At 43.7% G+C, this 17,325-nt stretch overlaps 1 protein-coding gene across 2 annotated transcripts in view; it reads left to right on the top strand.

Annotated features, from left to right (window-relative positions):
* The window catches only part of Adck1 (aarF domain containing kinase 1), a 125,554-nt gene that overhangs the window by 42,967 nt on the left and 65,262 nt on the right, over positions 1-17,325 (top strand). For both annotated transcript variants that reach the window (XM_003472331.5, XM_013155365.3), the window contains exon 4: positions 11,733-11,936. In XM_003472331.5, the coding sequence (XP_003472379.1) occupies positions 11,733-11,936 (204 nt within the window). The remainder of the gene's footprint in view (positions 1-11,732; positions 11,937-17,325) is intronic.

Below are 17,325 nucleotides of genomic sequence, written 5' to 3'. Positions count from 1 at the left end.
GTTTTGGTCATCCTGTATTTAAATAATTGGATTTGTAACTGGTTAAGACTTTTAAAATGCAACTTGTTTTATTTATTTATTTTAAAGAGGAAAGGCTGGGGATTTAGCTCAATGGCTCAAGCACTTGCCGGGTAAGCGCAAGGGCTGAGTTCAATCCCTGGTACCAAAAATAAAGTTTCTATTTATTTAATTTATTTTTATTTTTTAAATTTTATTTTAAAGGGGGTAAATCTAAACATAAAACAGATCATAAGAGAACAATATAAGTGACACAGATTTCAAAGCAAGATAATGGGAGATCTATGGTGGCTACCATAATGTCTCTTGTTTTCTTCTAAATAGTTGTCCATATCTTTACACACAATGAATTCATACAAAAAATAGTATTAAACTGATTTTTTAAGATTCTATTTATTTTAAAGAGGATAAAACAGAATAAAACCAATCAAAACAAACCAGTATAAGAAATACAGGACTTCAAAACATTATGAAATCTGAAAGAATGGCCAAGATCAAGAAAACCACCACCAACAAATGCTGGAGAGGCTGTGGGGAAAAAGGAACTCTCCTCCACTGTTGGCGGGAGTGTAGACTAGTGCAACCATTGTGGAGGTCAGTCTGGAGATTTCTCAGAAAGTTGGGACTGGAAGCCCCATTTGACCCAGCTATTCCACTTCTAGGCATATTCCCAGAAGAACTGAAAGCATCATACCACAGTGATATATGTGCATCCATGTTTATAGCAGCACAATTTGTAATAGCCAGATTTTGGAAACAACCTAAGTGTCCATTAACTGAGGAATAGATAAAAAAGTTGTGGTATTTTTATACAATGGAGTACTACTCAGCTATAAAGAATGATCACATTGAGATATTTATAAATAAATGGATGCAGCTTGAGACCATACTCTTAAGTGAAATAAACTAAACTCACATGTATAAATACTGAATAGTTTCCGTAGTGTAAGAAATGATAAGAATACAAAAAAGTATGTGGTAATCATGATTCCCAATCATATTGGTTTGAAGCCATATAATGTTTTCACTCATTACTTGCAAAGGTTTTAGTTTGATTTTAGTATCGGTAATAGTACGAATAGCTATTTGAAGAAAACAACACATCATAAAAGCTAGTGCTGATTTAATATCATCTTGTTTTGAAGTCCCATCAAGCTGTTGTACATTGGTTTCCACTGGTTTTAACATGTTGTATCTTACTATATTTTACTATATGCGATAGTATAAAAATTTTTATGGCAAAGAGATAATATAGAAACTGTTGTTCGTTTTCTGTTAACTGGTTCTAATTACACTGTAATTCTTTTATTCCTTTGAATGGCTTCACACTGTCTTGATATGCTTGATGCTATAGTATACGAAGTTATACTCAAATAATTCAAGGAAAGAGGCACTCTGGTGACTACTATTATGTTAGATTATCTGGGAGTGAAACACAATGATGCTTAAATTGTTCAGTTCTGACCGGTGTTATTCTGTTACAGTGTCCTCTTTTATCTCAATCTCCACCCTTTTTTAAAAAAATTAATCTATTTTTTATTTTTTTTTCAATTAAGGGAAAACTAAATTTAAAAACAGCGGGATATATTATAGTAACTTTTTTGTTTTCCTATTAACCTGATTTGAACCCCAATATTGCTCTCCCCATCTTGTTCTGTCTGATTCTACTATATTCTATTTTGTTTGATAATATCAAGTTTGAGGGCATAGGCAACCACTTTGAAGGCAATAAGATTTACTATGATGCCCATTATGGTTTGATTATTATCTTCTTTTGAAGTCCTGTAAGGTCTCCAGTGTAGGTTTTATTGGTCTTGTGCTGTACTGTTTTGATCAATTCTATTATATCTGATGATATAGGCAACTCTTTTTAAAAATAGTAAGAGGCACAATGGTAACCATTTTTGATCACCTGGTATTCTATTTTTACATCATGTACTATGCCCATCCTTCTGTTCTAACCGACTCTGTTCTGTTTAGTCATGTTAGGTTTTATTCTCTTCAAAAAAAGTAATAAGAACTGTGGGAGTAAAAAAACCCAAAAAGTGTAATTGTTATTGTAAAAAAGAGAGGAAAGGAAGGTGGTCTAAGGGATATAACTGTATGTTTGAGTGTGTAGGATGGAAAACCATATTTTTGAGCTTCTGTTGGATCATTGAACGGAACTGTCTGCTATCTCATTGTATGAATGTCCACTTTATATGCTTTAATTTTATAATTTGGACAACTGTTTCTAAGATGACAATGTGTAACCTATTAACTAGTGATTTCTTACTGTATATTTTTTTCTTGAAATTTTGTATTATTTGTACTCTGTTACTACTTTGTTTTTTATTTCCTTTCTTTTTTCTCTTTAAATAAATAAAAAAACAAAACAAAACATTATGAAATCAACAATAGTTACCATAATGCCTTTTGATGTCTTCAAAATAGCTGCAAATAACTACACCCATAGTAAAAATAAAACAGAGCAGAATAGAAACAATAAAAACAAAACAATGAATGCAAAAAGGACTTCAAAACAAGCCAATAGTAAATCCAAAATTGCTACCATAATATATCTTGCTACCTTTGAGATAGCTTCTCCTGCCATCAGATTTGACATAATAAAAAAAAATAAAAGAGAATAAAACCCAACCCAACAAAACAATGGAACTGATATGGTACTTGCAAAAATAGACCAATAGGGAATCAATAATGACTACAACCTTCAGAAAGAGATGTACCCCCCTCGCCCTCTAGATGTCACACTGTCTACGGCTGTCCTCTGAACCTATGGTCAGGCCACTGGCCCTAGACCTGCAATGTTAATGAATCACCAAAGCACCACAGGCAGCCAATAGCATTTCACCTCCATAGCTATCATCACAGCCTGTGTCTTCAGACAAGCCTGTTGCTTATGGTGGGGTGAGGGTGTGGGGGGTGTTGGTACTTCTTGTTTGCCAGCCCCTGGGCCGGAAGGGGCTGGGATCTGTCTGTCCTAGTCTGGTGGTGACCTGCACATGGTGCTGGTTCCCAGACTGGGCTTGCTGGCCGATGTGGGTTTGGTCTGTCTACTCCTGCTCTGTGAATGGCGCTGATTCAGAGGAAGAGGCTGGGGAATGCAATTTTTTAAAAAAGATATAAACAGGTTTACCTTGTTAACTAAATGACAACTTAAAAGCAAATGTTAACATCCAGAAAAGAGACTTGGAGGCAGCTTATGGCCTGCTTTCTTGAGGATGAAGCAAGTTCCATTTTCATAATGGAAAACACACTCGTGGACCACACCATCCTTCCTGGGTAGGGAGGAAGTACTAAATCTCTCTCTCTCACCAAAGCTTGTCCCATCTTTATGGCAGAGTCCTGTACATTTAAAATTGAGGGGGAAAAAAATCAGCAGGGCTTTTCCATTTCTTAAAGATGCTGAAAAGGGATAATAATAAAAATTCACCTCCATTGTTAACATAATATATATTAGTTAGAAGAAATTTGGAAAGCGTATAAAAACTTAGAAGAAAAAAAATAATATTTCATAATCCAGGACACTGCTATTAACATTGCAGTTCTGTTTTTTTTTTTTTTTTTCCTGTCTTTTTGAGACAAGGTCTCCCTATGCAGTCAGGTTGGCCTTGAGTTTACTTTGTAGTACAGGCTGGTCTTGAACTTGCAGTAATCCTCTTGCCTCAGCCTCCCAAGTGCTGGGATTACAGGTCTGCACGACCAACATTGCAGTCCTTTGAGGCCTGATATTTTGCTTGTTTTTGGTACTGGGACTTGAACTCAGGACCTTGCACTTTCCAGGCAGGCACAGTGCCATGGAGCTATATCCTCAGCCCAACGCCTATATTTTGCTAGAAGAATTAATCAATTTCTGTTTGGGGTCTGTTAACCTTCTTTCACCGTCTCCCTTTTCCTTCCTGTATTTATGTGGGACATGTGTTTGTGTGTGTGTATATGTGTATTTCCTCTGTCTTACACACGCCTGAGCCCCACTGGAATTATTTCCCACTTCTGTGGAATCAGTCTGACACTACTACCTTTCTGCCAAGTTTGGGGGCCGGGGCCCCTCCTCACAGGGATTAGACATGAGGAAAGAATTGTTCTGGGGCCTTTGCTATATCCAAACAAATCAATAATGAATCAGCACTGAGTTGATCTTATTAGTCCTTCATTGTCCTCCTCTCAAGTCACAGACCAAGCTGGGTAATGACAATGCTTTTAATGAATACAAGGCAAATTAAAACTTATTTCAACAAGGTTATTGATAATGAGATAATCATAAGGCAAGTTACAGAGCTGGGAGTGTAGAGGAAGTTAGGGCATGGGCAAGGAGCCCACGTCAGCTGTCGCTGTGATATTGTGACAGGCCTGGACTGCGTGGAGGTGTGGGGGCTTCCAGTGAGGATGTGCTGGAGCAGTGCACCAAGCGGGTCAGTGACTCTGGGTGCTGGGTGAAGGCAGGACTGGTGTCCCACGGAGTGAGTAGGTTGCTGGTGTTAGGGCCGAAGTGAAAGTAGGGAGCTTTTTGGGGGTGAGAGCCTAAAGTCTTTATGTTTAGAATGACACTGTATTGCTGTTGTTATTTGCATTTCTTATGCACTGATATTCGCAGTTTAGATGGTAGTCCATGAAATTAGCAGTTGTTTCTGTCTGTAAGGCTGTGGGCTAGATTTGCTGGACTAAACCATGTACAGAGAATGGATGAGCTGGAGTGTTTTTTTAGCTTTATTTTTCTAGCAAGGTTGATTATTTCCCCATTTCTCTTTCTATTCATTTATTGGGTGAACGCTAATGTATGCTGAACCCTGGTTCTCTTGTATGCATTGTTTCATTTAATCATCACAGTGACAAATGTAAATATTATCCTTTTTGTACTGTTGAGGAAACTGAGGTCCCAAAGTTTATTAACTTGTCCAAGGAAATATGCAAGGAAACAAAATAAAATTTGAACCCAGGTCTTTCTCATTCCAAAATGAACACTATTAACCATTATGTTTATGATCCCTCCTTGTTTTACTCTAGGCCAAATAAAACTTGTTTGCGTTTTCAATTGCTGTGGCTACTCTGATGCCTAACATCGTGATATCAAGTATGTATCACATGTTGGAGTCATTGAGCAACTATTTTTACTGCCCGCTATTGGTCAGTTTTTGTTTTGTGGCTGTGTGGCTCAGTCTATATTACAAGGTCTTTGCATGTGAAGGTCATGTCTGTCCTCCCTTGTAGCTTCCCACAGTGCCTGGCACATAGAGAAATTCTGTTAATGGTGATTCCCCAGCACATGGTACATAGCATACGGGGCTGGGTACTGACACATCAAACTGACTGAAACTTAGGGAATGTCATGAAACTTCTCTGAGGTTATTTCTTCATCTTTAAAGACATATAATATTTGTGTTACAGAGATAATGGCAGATTTAAAAAAAAACACCACAGTTATATTTGAATGTTTACTGTAGGCCAGGAAGAGAAGGATATTCCTTTTTAACAACCTACATATTTAATGACTGTTTGGACTGATGACCGAAGTGCAGTTTGGACTTGAGATCCTGCATTTGGACTTGCCACATGGGAGTGTGAGTGGCAGTGTAGTCCTGTGGTAGTTTCTTCTACTTCTGTACCGTGATGCACATACTGTAAACAGTTCCTCATTTAGCAACCAATTCAGTCAATAGCCTAGTTCCAGAGCCAGAAACTGACTGTTAAATGAGGAATATCAGTCCTTGGAAAAAGTCACTAAATAAATGTTATATATTTATTGTACCTGTTGCTGATTTATGAACCTGAGTTGTCCAATTTGTGGTAATATAAGTTATTTGGAATGTAATTAACTACCTACATTTCAAGTACAGCCACTTGTCATATACTTACTGCTACTGTGTTGGACAGTACAGATAATTATTTCTATCATTACAGAAAGTTCTATTGGACAGTACTGTTATAAATTGACTGACATCTGCACATTCTTTGTGGGTTTATGCCTATGTATGTGCTTAAGAATTGTGTAGGAAACTTTGCTTTTTTCTTTGAGCATATTGGCATGACTGGGGAAAGTGTCCTGGGAGGAGAATGGTGAGATTCCTCTATATATGAGGTGAGCTCAAACTATACAGTGAATGTTTAAAATTTTAAAAATTATTAAAATAAAAGATACAACACCATTGATCTCCCTCCAAGTGCTTTGAACACTTTTCCTATTGTTCTTGCCACTTTCTGAAGCAGTTCTGGAAGTCCTCTTTCGTAAGTGTCTTTATGCGATATGATTAAAAATATGTGAATGCTGCTACTGAGTGTCATCCAGTAAGAAGGCAGTCTAGTAAGAACATTACAGTGTGTTCTCATCTACCTTATTCACTGGATCAGGTCTTGTGTGACTTCTGGCTCTCCCTCAAAGTCAAAATGATCATGAAAGGTAAGTGTTTTGAATCCTTTCAAGACATCAAGACAGCCATGACAATACAACTAAATACACTCATGAAAGAGGACTTCCAGAACTGCTCAGAAAGTGGTACGATTGATGAGACTGTGTTTAAAGTGAGGCAAAGTATTTTGAGAGGCATGAATGTCAGTGTGTCTTTCACATTACACATTTAATAAAATTGAAGCATCCAGGATACTTTTTGATCACACTTCGTATTTGTTCCCTGTTGCCGTTAGGCTTAGTGTCTCATGTTGCTATGAAGTGAGCAAATGCTGAGAGAAAGTATGTATGTGCTGATGGCTTCCTGAAAGTTGGAAGGGGTGTGGCTTCTGATCCTCATGCATAGTGAACCTGTGAGAGCTGGGGCAGGAAAGTGGCCCTGGAGACTAGAATGCCCACTATACTATTCAGCATCTGTGTCTTTTGGCCTTAAAAGATCATTTTAGGTTTTTGGTGTTTGGCAGTGTCCTTCACATTTGTGTGCATGTGTGTGTGTGGGCATGTGCGTGTGTGTGTATGTGAGTGTGTGTGCATGTTTATGTGTGTTAGAAGCTGGCTGAAGGGGGCTTTGAGATCTTATTAGTGGACATGCAGGTGCTATATGCAGGAGGTGCTGACTTGGTTTCAAAGATGGTAGTTTTGTGAGTATGTATATTTATGGCACCCACACAACTTGCTTTGAGGTATGCAGAATGTAGAATGGCTTTGGTCCCCCAGATGTGCTGGGTAACTGGTGAGCCAAGGGCAGGCTGGCCTCTCTGGGCATGAGTGACCAGGCAAACCTCATTCCATTGTCCACTGTCTTGAAAAGGGACCATCACTTTGTGCTGAGGAATACCCTAGTTGGTCCTGATTCAAGCCATAGGTGGGGAGCAGTAGGTTTCCTTTAGGGAGCGTAGACCAGCTACATCCCACACATTCCAGTGAGCAGTCTACTACTGTGAACATTCTGATCCTCCTCCAGATTGCAACTCTGGCTTGCAAATCAGCATTGCAAGTCTACTTCCTTTAGGGAGAGTTGAGTAGAGTGTGGTCAATGCTTTCTGAATGAAGGTTGTTGATGACAAAGACAAAGATACATTCAAATTCAGTCTGAAGAAAAGAATGGAGCAACTCTGTCAACAACATATGCGTACACACAGCAGTACACAGATATGCACACGCAACAATAGTGATCCCTACACATGCATAAACATAGAAAAACATGTACACATGTATACATTCAGAATAGCACACACACTCTTATGCCTTCTCTTTTCTTGATCTCAAATGCCCACTCCTTTTATCTTAATCTATTCAAATTCAGTTTTAGAGTCTAAATCTGTGTACCAGCTAGGTTCTAGTCACAGCAGTAGTTTAAAGGAGGAAATTTTAATACAAAGAATTAAGCACTAGTTTAAGGTGGTAACTCCTAAAAGTTGTAAAAGGAGATTCTGACAGCATAGACATAGCAAACACATACAGCAGCTGCTCCTTCTGGAACTTGGGGATCATGAATGAGAGTGGAATAAGGACTTAGCAGAGGCTCTTCCATACCCCAAGGCTAGAATTCTGGAGCAGGCAGAGTTGCCCAGGGAGGTTGGTGGAGAGGAGCCATAGTGGAAGACCGGAGTAAGAGGTTCATGGGCAGCCTGCTATGGGGCAGAGCAGCTAGAGTCAATCTGGAGAAGAATCAGAATGTTCACAATAATAGACTGCGCACTGGAGTGTGTGGCTGTAGCTCGTCTATGAGGGCCCTAGAGTGGGCACTCTCTGTCTGTGCCAGAAACAGGATACTAGAAACAGTGAGGGGCACTCTTGCTCCTCTTGTAACCTCACAGTCAAGCAACCCCCATCTGACAAGGAAAGAATAACCTAGAGTCCAGCTTCAGTAACACAAAGCAGGGCACAGAGGGGTGCGTCTGGAGCTGAGAGGCCATACTGAGCATCTCTGGCTTACAGGGGTTCCACTTTGACTTTATGATGGTGCAAAAGTGGTATGCATTTGGTAGAAACTGTACTTGGAAATTTTGATCATTTTTCAGGCTGGGAGTATGATGTCTAATTCTCTCTCCTGATATTGGGCAGTCTTAGTGAGCCACAGCTGCCAGTCAGCCACATGATCACAAGGGAAACATTTGATACTCTAGTGTGCTCAGCTATGCTCAGCGTTGCTCAGCTATGGGGTTCAGTAGCTTAGGTGTTTTAAGTGGATTCTGACTTGAGATAATTGCAACTTCTGAAGGGTCTCTCCAGGTGTAACTCCATGGTAAGTGGAAGCACATTTGTCTGTTTATAACGAGTACATGTCCTGGTGCCTCCTCCCTATGGGGTGAATCTGAGCCATAGAATTTATGGAGGCAGCCTATAAGAAATAGCAAACATATACAGCTAATTTCAGTCCTCTTGTTTCTTTCATCCATGAGTTTCCACAACACCAGGTCCCAAGCTCTTTCCCATACCTGCTGTTAGGTGTTTTTTTCTGTTGTGTGAATGTCTCTATGAGGTGTCTTTTTTGGGTGAGGGCAGGGGACTGGGCCCATAGGAAGCCTCCACTATGTGGTGGTTATTGTTTTTATTGCGGAGGGGAGAGGAGAGAGAGTCTTCAACTCCTTTCCAAACTTATGCTTTCTTTGGGTGTGGATTGTGCTCATTTTTCTCTTGGACTCCAGAACAATTTAGATGACAATTAGATAACTATGTGCTAGGGAAGTAGCTGACTGGATGTTATGGTTTATGTCTAGATGTCCTCCCACAGCCTCATGTAGTCATAGGTGGTGTTTTTTGTAGGTGGCTAGATCTGGAGTGTGTGATGCTTGGATCAAGGGTATGTGATTATTAAATTACTCCACTGATTGGTTTGGCATAGTTCTGGATGTGAGTGCTGTCTGCTCTAAGGAGGGGTAAACTGAGTAAGACACAAAGGATACCAAGAGGATTCCTGGTTATGGCTTGTGGTTTGTTGCTTGCTGCTTGTTGCCCTCTGCCTGCCCACATACTCTGTGACACTCCTGTGCAATGCCACCCTGCCTTGGAGCCAGCCAAGTATGAACTGAAACCTCTAATAAATGTAAATAAACCTTTCCTAGTTTAACTTTGGTGTTGGGTATTTAGTCTCAGCAATGAGAAATGTGACTAAGGCTCTGGATCTGGGCTCTAGTCACTCAGATGGAGATAACTGTGGATAGCTTTCTGGCTGCTGCGTATTCTACTGTTGATTGTGCATTTTCCTTCTCTTTTGGGTTGAAGTTGGGTACTGATCATTTCAGCTGCAAAAAGTTGTTTGACCATATGGCTTGAACTCTGGTACTGACTGCAGAGAGATGCCCAACTCCATGTTTGACCGTATTTGCCATACTTCCTTAGAACAGCTGAATGTGGCTTTGGCAAGCCAGAATCCTGATTTTGCAAAGCTTGACAAGGACCTTCTACCATTTAATACAGCCAGCTTTGTCCCCAGTTTCCAGTTATTAAGAGAATCTCCCCTCCCTGTATCACTTTGACCTCTCTGAGGATGCTTATGCACATACTTTCTCAATTAGAATGAACTTCCTTCTCACTGCAACTTCCTGCCAGGGAGTAGACTTTGATTGGTGTCATTTGGATTGGTGTTTACATCCATGCTGGAGAGCTCTGTCTGTGGGAATGGAGCTTCAAGTACATGGGATTCCCTAGAGTGAGTTGGGGTGGGAGGCAGAGATGTTCAGCAGAGCCAGAAATGGAGGCCTAAGGACAGCCTGATACTTGGGGTCTGCTGCAGTGGAGCTGGGCTAAAGGGGGACCCAGCTGCTGGAACAGGATGTTCAGGGCTAGAGTGTTTGCTTCTTAATTTCTAAAGTAGCAGTTTCCTGTATGGTTCACTTGGAAACTGATTATGTAGGCCCTTTGAATATTTCTTCCATCTTTGTTATCAATTGTTACTTCACTTCTCATGATTTTATTATGTGCTGATAATGAGAATGTCAGCATCTTTTGTAGCAGTTGAAAGTGTAAGTGTATCTTTGATATTCCCTGTTTGTTATCTTTGTTGGTGAAAGCAGGTACCAGGTTTTATTGGTCAGCTTTTTATCTCTGTGACCAAATACGTGGCATACATAACTTAAAGGAGGAAAGGTTTGTTTTAGCTCACAGCTTGAGAGTTTTCAGTTCATGGGTGGCTGGCTCCAAGGCAGACACATGATGGTGGAAGGAGACAGTGGAGAAAAGCTCCTATGTCCCTGCAGCCAGAAAGCAGAGAGAGCAGAACGAATCAGAGGAAAGATAAATCCGACAAAGACACAGCCACAGAGACCCACCTCCTCCAACTGGCCCCACCTCCTAAAGGCCATCCAGCTACTGATGAGTCAAGCACTCTCAAAATCCAATCTCCCTCTGCAAGCTCCAGCTCTTAATACAGTAGACTTCTTGGGAACATGTAGACACAAACCATAGCAGGTCCCCCCCCCCCCACGGTCCTGGGATCCCTTGTCTTCGATATGTGCCCAAGGTTCTATCCTGCCTGAGACTAGCACCTAAGAGACAAGACCCTTGTAGTTCCAATACTCTTGGTGGGGCTGGGGTATGACTGGGAATGCACAGCTGGGGACAGGTGGGGCCACCTCCCAGCTTTGGAAAGAGGGTGAGCAGCAGGATGTAAGTTAAGGCTTCCTATATCAGACAGCCTGCCCAGCTGCCTGCTCCCTGTGGCTGATACCCCCAATAATAATATTCCGCCAATAAATAGGAGTCTCATGCTAAAAATTCCTGCATAAAACAGTTGTAGACGTGGAGTGTTTTCTAGCCTTTCCTTTGACATTTATTAGTTATTTTATGAACAGAACAACTGCATTTCTCATCTGTAGAGGTGTCAACACCCACCTCCCTGAGCTGCCTTGAGGATTAAAGGATATAATATATATGACCATGTTTTATCATTGTGGAGCTCTAACATGAAGTATTACCAGTAGGTCTGAGAGGCATGTGGAATACACAGTAACTCAGTGTATCCTTGAATGAGTCCTTAGTAAATTAGGTTTGGCTGAAAGCCTTTAACACTCATGTCTAAGGAGTAAGATCCAACCAGGAAAGTTTTGGTGGAGGGAAGGAAAATGGAAACATCAGGCCACAGAGACTGGCTTCAGCGTGAGGTTGAAATTGACTGCTCTGCCTGGGTACAGGAAACAGGAGGAGTGTGTGTGCATGTGTGTGCATGTGTGTGTGTGTGTGCATGTGTGCACATGCCCTGATCACAGGGGAGTAAGTGAAGATTTTCAGGCCGAGGCCTGGGAAGGGGCACAGTGCTCAGGGATCAGTCTGCACTCATACTTCTCTGGCCTTGCCTCTCTCCCTGCAGGTGCATCTTCGCTCTGCCAGACGTCTGTGTGAGCTCTGCTGTGCCAACCGGGGGACCTTCATCAAGGTGGGCCAGCACCTTGGAGCTCTGGACTACCTGCTGCCAGAGGAGTACACCAGCACGCTGAAGGTGCTGCATAGCCAGGCCCCGCAGAGCAGCATGCAGGAAGTCTGCCAGGTCATTCGCGAAGACCTGGGCAAGGAGGTATCCAGCCCTGGAGGGAGGGATGAGACTGGGAAGGGTGCTTTTGCAGAGGCCTGGCACAGTTCTTGTTGCCCAGGCCCAGGATGCTGGGGCTTTACCACCAAATGTCACAGCAACTTTGTGCTGCAATCAGAGGTCAGAAGGAACTTTGGTGATGGCCTTAAAACATATTAAACATGAAATGTCTGTTTTTAACTGTTAACTTGCCAACCTCATGTGATTTGTCATTCAGCCTGATAATGTCTATTGATTGCTGAGGGCTTACTACATACTGACCACTGTACTGTGTTCCACACATTGTCTCATCCTCATGGCAAGCATATGTGGTAGGTACTGTTACTTCCCCTATTTTGCAGAGGAAGCCTGGATGTTTACGGTACTAAGCGTCCAGGGGCACCATTCATAGGTGATTCCAGTGCACTGCTCTGCACTGCCATCAGTAAGCTGCCCAAGACTTCAGTGCTTTGGCTTTTCTGGAGCATCTCTGGTAGACATCCATGCAACGTCTGCTGTGTTACTCCCAGTGAAGGAGGCTTACGTTCTTACTTGTCACCCAGGGTAACCCAGTCTGTTGGCGGCTGTCTTTAACTTTATGAAGTGCTTCCTGATGATACCTTCTGACAGCAGCCTTGGTTGCACTCCTTCGTGTTCATCCCAGTGACTTGCAGGGTGTCCTTTTGTGGCAAACTGTGCACAATTGCGTGGACTGTGACTGGCTTGTTCTGGTCACTGTGCTTTCTTGGCACAAAGAAACTGGTGGGCAGCCCATCAGTTTCAGTTATAGAAATTACATGATATAGTTGGAGGTTCCTTCAGAACCTAAAACCCTTCTTTTCCTCCTCACTGTTTCTGTAATTCTCCTGTTAGAAAATCCTCTGGGTTGTCTGAACTTTTCTGAGCAAAACACTCAAAGTCCAGACGTTAGTGGATGCTTTGTCTGAGATTAGTGTATAACATTTGTTTCCTATTTGCTGCCCTTAAAATGCAATTCTTAGTGCGACTTTCAGGGCCTGACCCATTTGGTGTCACCTCCCACTTGTTTCATGAAGATCCCTTAGTGGGGCAGGAGGGCATAGTGGCTAGAATTTTGACTCTGGAGCCAGAGCCTTGAACCTAGCAAAATGATATCCTTTTGATTCTTCACTTTTTCTGTAAACTGAAGATAATCATAGTACCCAGGTTAGAGCTTACTTACTATAGCACTTTATGTGGAGCAAAAACTTAGCACACATGAGGTACTGACTGTGGTTATTTCCTTATGCTCTGGTCACATTGCACCACTCAGCTCACGTTCTGGTTGCCTCTAGCCTTCGGTGCCTATACTCATGACTCACTATCAGTGTGGAATGTTTTTGCTCCATTTGCTGTGTTAAGTGATTCAAGGCCTTTGTCTGTCTGTCCATTTGTCTAGCAAATTCCAGGCAGGGGACTAGGTGCTAGAGTCAGACTCCAGCTCTTCTGTGTCGTCTTCACCAGCCCTGGTCCTGTGACTAGACCTGTCACATTAGTCTCTGTAGAACTTTGCCCCCTTCACTTGTGCAAGCTATGGGCTTGGTTCCTTAAGTCTCCCCCTGCAGGTTAGAAAGTCTTTAAGGATGAAGGCCAGGACTGTCCTTTTGCCTTGTATCTTTAGCACTAGAACAGTGAGGTGTAGAGTAGGTACCAGGGTTTGTTTAATGAGTGGATAAATGAGTGACAACTTCCTTAGGCAACTCGGGGCAGGGTCAAGATAGGGACACAAGTTTGGGGAACACCAGTTGTTCCATTTGTATTGATGCTGGCCCTGACTCTAGGTTCCTTCATGTGAAATGGGTGCTGGGTGGCCAGCCTCTGCACTCCTCAGTGCTGGCCTGGATTGGAGGGAGACCTCACTGACTCTGTAGAGCCCAAGCATGCTGGAGGGGAGCACAGAAATGTCTATGACTCCCTTGCACTGAGGAACGTTTGCTCCAAAAAGAGAGACTAAAAGGCAGTTCAATTTAGGACTGGAGTCAGGGATCAGGTGGTTGGCTAGGAAGCAGGATTAGGATGCAAGGACCCACGCAGAGGGGACGGGGTTGGCACAAGGCTGGCCCGAGAGTACCTTTGCTTCTCACAGAGACTGTTGGCCTCTGGCTTCCAACAGCACGAGATTCACCCCTGAATTAAAACTAAATAAGTCATGGTAATAACAGTGTGAGGCGCATCATTGCTGGCATGTGGCAGCTCAGTGGGGGTGGATGTGAGAGGGGAAGACAGCAGGAGATTAACCCTTGGAAGCCTCTGGGGAGGAGAGCGCGGCAAGAGCAGGGCGGCAGCCCCTCTGAGCAAGAGTAGAGTGAGATGAAAAGTTTAGGGAACTGGCAGTCATGGTGTCCTACCCTCACCCTGCCAGCTGGCTGGAGGATATTTGGAGGTGGAAGCCGTGGCTTGTGTCTTCAGGGCTGCTTCTCCAGCTTCCCCCAGCCAAGCAGTCCTGAGTGAGGTGGCAGCATGACTTTTGCCCCAGTTTGTCTGGAGCCCCTTGAGAAAGGGAGGCTAATGTCAAGGTCATGGTTCTGAGGAGGTGTCTCCACTGCTGGGAAGCTCAGAGACCTCTGGTTTCTCACTGCAGCCCCCACAGTCAGGCAGTTGAACTCTTTCCTCTCCTCTTCTTCCTCCTCCTACTCCTTTCTCCCTCCCTCCAGGAAGACAGCATTTATTCCCTCATGACACACTTTCCAGTCTGTGGGTGGAGGGAGGGGAATAGGCCAGGTGGGGAGCAGGGTAGGTGGCTGTGGGGGTGTGAGGGCGGAGGAAAGTCACTCACTTTCCATTTCCCTCCCCCTCCAGCTCTTCCCATGACACCTCTTGGGAAGCTGCTCCCACCCCTGAGATAGTGTCTGAGCAGGCTTCGTGACTCCTGGGTGCTCATGGAAGCTCAGTTTCATCTTGGCCCTGGGTGCGTGGTTTGGGAGGAGCTGGTCTATGCTGCATAGCTATCTTTATGGGTCACAGGCCATGGCTGGGCTTTCAGGTTACCCTAAGTTTAGAGCCTGCAGAAGTGCTCCTGAACTTAAAATTGCAGACAGGCTGGTTAGATGTGAGCTCACGATGGTGCAGTTTTGGTCTCTTGGGGTCCTTCCCACTGACAAAGCCTTGGCAAGTCACTAGTGTCTTAAACTAGTTCCTGTCCTAGGTATGTGGGGCTGGTCCAGAGAGGTGTCCCCAGCAGGGCATGGGTAGTGAGCGGAGGGTAAAGCACTCTAGATCCCAGAACCCAGGAGTATACTTGGTTCCAGATCCATCCAAATCCCGGGGAATGAGCAGGTGCCATCAAGTTAGAGGAGAGGACCAGTGAGCACCATGTTTTTATAGAGACTGGCGTAGCAGAGGGTGACCTGGAGGCCACTTGGATGAGAGTAGCAACAAACAGCAGGGTGAGACCTCAGGTCTTCTGATTCCTCAGAGGGTGGGGTCATTCTGCTGCCTCAGGTGTCCTGGGTCTGAATTGAGTTGGCAATTGTTTCAGCGCTGCTGAAGCGCTCTCCCCGGCCCTGGGTCCAGGTGCAGTGTTGACCTTGGCCAGCAGATGGCGCTTGAGCCTGCTAGTCAGGGAGGGGTGTTGGAGACTTGGTCCTTCCAGAAAGGAGAGACACTGGTTCCTTCTACTCATGGGTGTGGTCCAAGCCATCAAGCTGGCATCTCTCCACCCTGAGTGGTGCAGAGTGTAGGGTGCACTCACTAGCCGGAGCTATGAGGCTGTTGACTACTGCTGTGGTGTGTGAGGGTCCCCCAGGTGTGGCACTATTGGGGCTGGAGTGTGGAGCTCTAGGGAAAGGGGCCTAGCAGGAGCCTTTAGGTCACTGGAGGTTTGCTCTTAGAGGGTTGTGGAGCATCAGCCCTTTCTTGTCTCTCTTCTGCTTCCTGGTCATGAGGTAGGCCAGGTACCTCAAGCTCCCTTGACCTCCTGACCTCTTGCTCTCATGAGCACTAGGGTTCATTCTGGGGGACCTGATATGGTTCTTTATCACAGCTACGAACCTGTCCTTATGCCTTCCTTGTCTGAGCTGTAAGTCCTCTGAGACTTCCTGCAGTCTCTGATGGCCTGTGATTCTGTGGTCTGATACTTTTTTCTTCTTCCTTCCATTCCTTTTCCTGCTTGCTGTCAAGCAACGGATGTTTCGTAAAAAAGGCTTTCAAAAAATAAAAAATAAAATTAAAAAAAAGTAGAGGTAGGAAAAGGTGCCCCTCCCTTCTGCATCCCTCCTTCCAGGCTGTGGCTGGTCTGCTAGACTGGATATTGTTCCTGTGTTAGTTAGTTGGTTAGTTAGTTAGAGAAGCTGAACCACGGTGCTATGATTTTCCATTCATGTATCCATGTCTGTGTATTTGCCTCTTTGTGTATGTATGTGTAATTCTCTGCACTTGTGGTATTTTTGCAGAAGGGCTGTTTTGCTCCCTACACTGCACTTTCTCTTCCTCTTTCTGATCAGTCCCTAGCACTCTGTTGGAGAAAATGAGAGAGTGACATGGATTTTAAGAAATTAGATCGTATGATTATGGAGGCTAGCAGGTCTACAATCTGCAAGGGTTCCAACCGTCTGGAGTCTGAGGAAGAGCTGATGTTACAGTCCAGATGTGAAGGTTTTCTGCTGGTAGAATTCTTTTGCTCCCAGGAGGTCATTCTTTAGTTTTCACCAGGTCTTCATCTGATTGCATGGAGCCCACTCAGATCATGGAGGAAAATGTGCCTGTGACTAAATCTTATCCAGAAACACTCTCACAGACAGAACTACAACAGTGTTTGGTGCAGTATCTGGGAATCTTCAGTTTCCTCATCTGCAAAATAGGGCGATGACAGTACCTACCATGTAGACATGAAACGAATGATTGCAGGTGAAGTACTTAGGACATATCTGATGCAGAGCAAGTGGCCAGTGAATTTTGTTAGGATTTTTGAGTGCTTTATGCAAGCAAAGAATTTGGTTCAGGAGGGACTTGTAAATGGTAGAATCAAGTCTTTAATGGGTTTTCTAATACCTTGTGTGACTCTCTGTCCCAGATAGCACTTTGGCAGAAGACTGTTTTGCTCTCCAGACTGCCCTTTCATCTTCTTGCTCAGTGCCCAGCACTCTGCTGACTGCTTAGTTCCTTCCCTCCACTGCCCCACCTTGGGAGCTGCTGGAAGTTTACTTGTCAGTGCTGACTGTGGCCATCTCTTAAGGTCCTTGGGAGGCATCTGCTATAGGTGAGGGAGTCTGACATTTGTGCAAGGTTGATTCCAGGGATAAAGAGTATGTAGGTGGAGGTCTGGCTGCTGCCAAGGAGGAGTCACAGGTGTCCAGATCATGGGGCTGGTGGCTGTGCTGTATTTAGGTCTCCTCATTTGCAAAGTAGCAGTCAGACTATTTCCTGTCTAGTATGCTAG

This window comes from Cavia porcellus, unplaced genomic scaffold (assembly GCF_034190915.1).
Source record: "Cavia porcellus strain 051 isolate PalLab524CR breed Dunkin Hartley unplaced genomic scaffold, mCavPor4.1 scaffold_31, whole genome shotgun sequence".
NCBI lineage: Eukaryota > Metazoa > Chordata > Mammalia > Rodentia > Caviidae > Cavia > Cavia porcellus.
The sequence above is the reverse complement of the archived record's forward strand: the minus strand, read 5'-3'. Positions and strand labels throughout refer to the sequence as shown.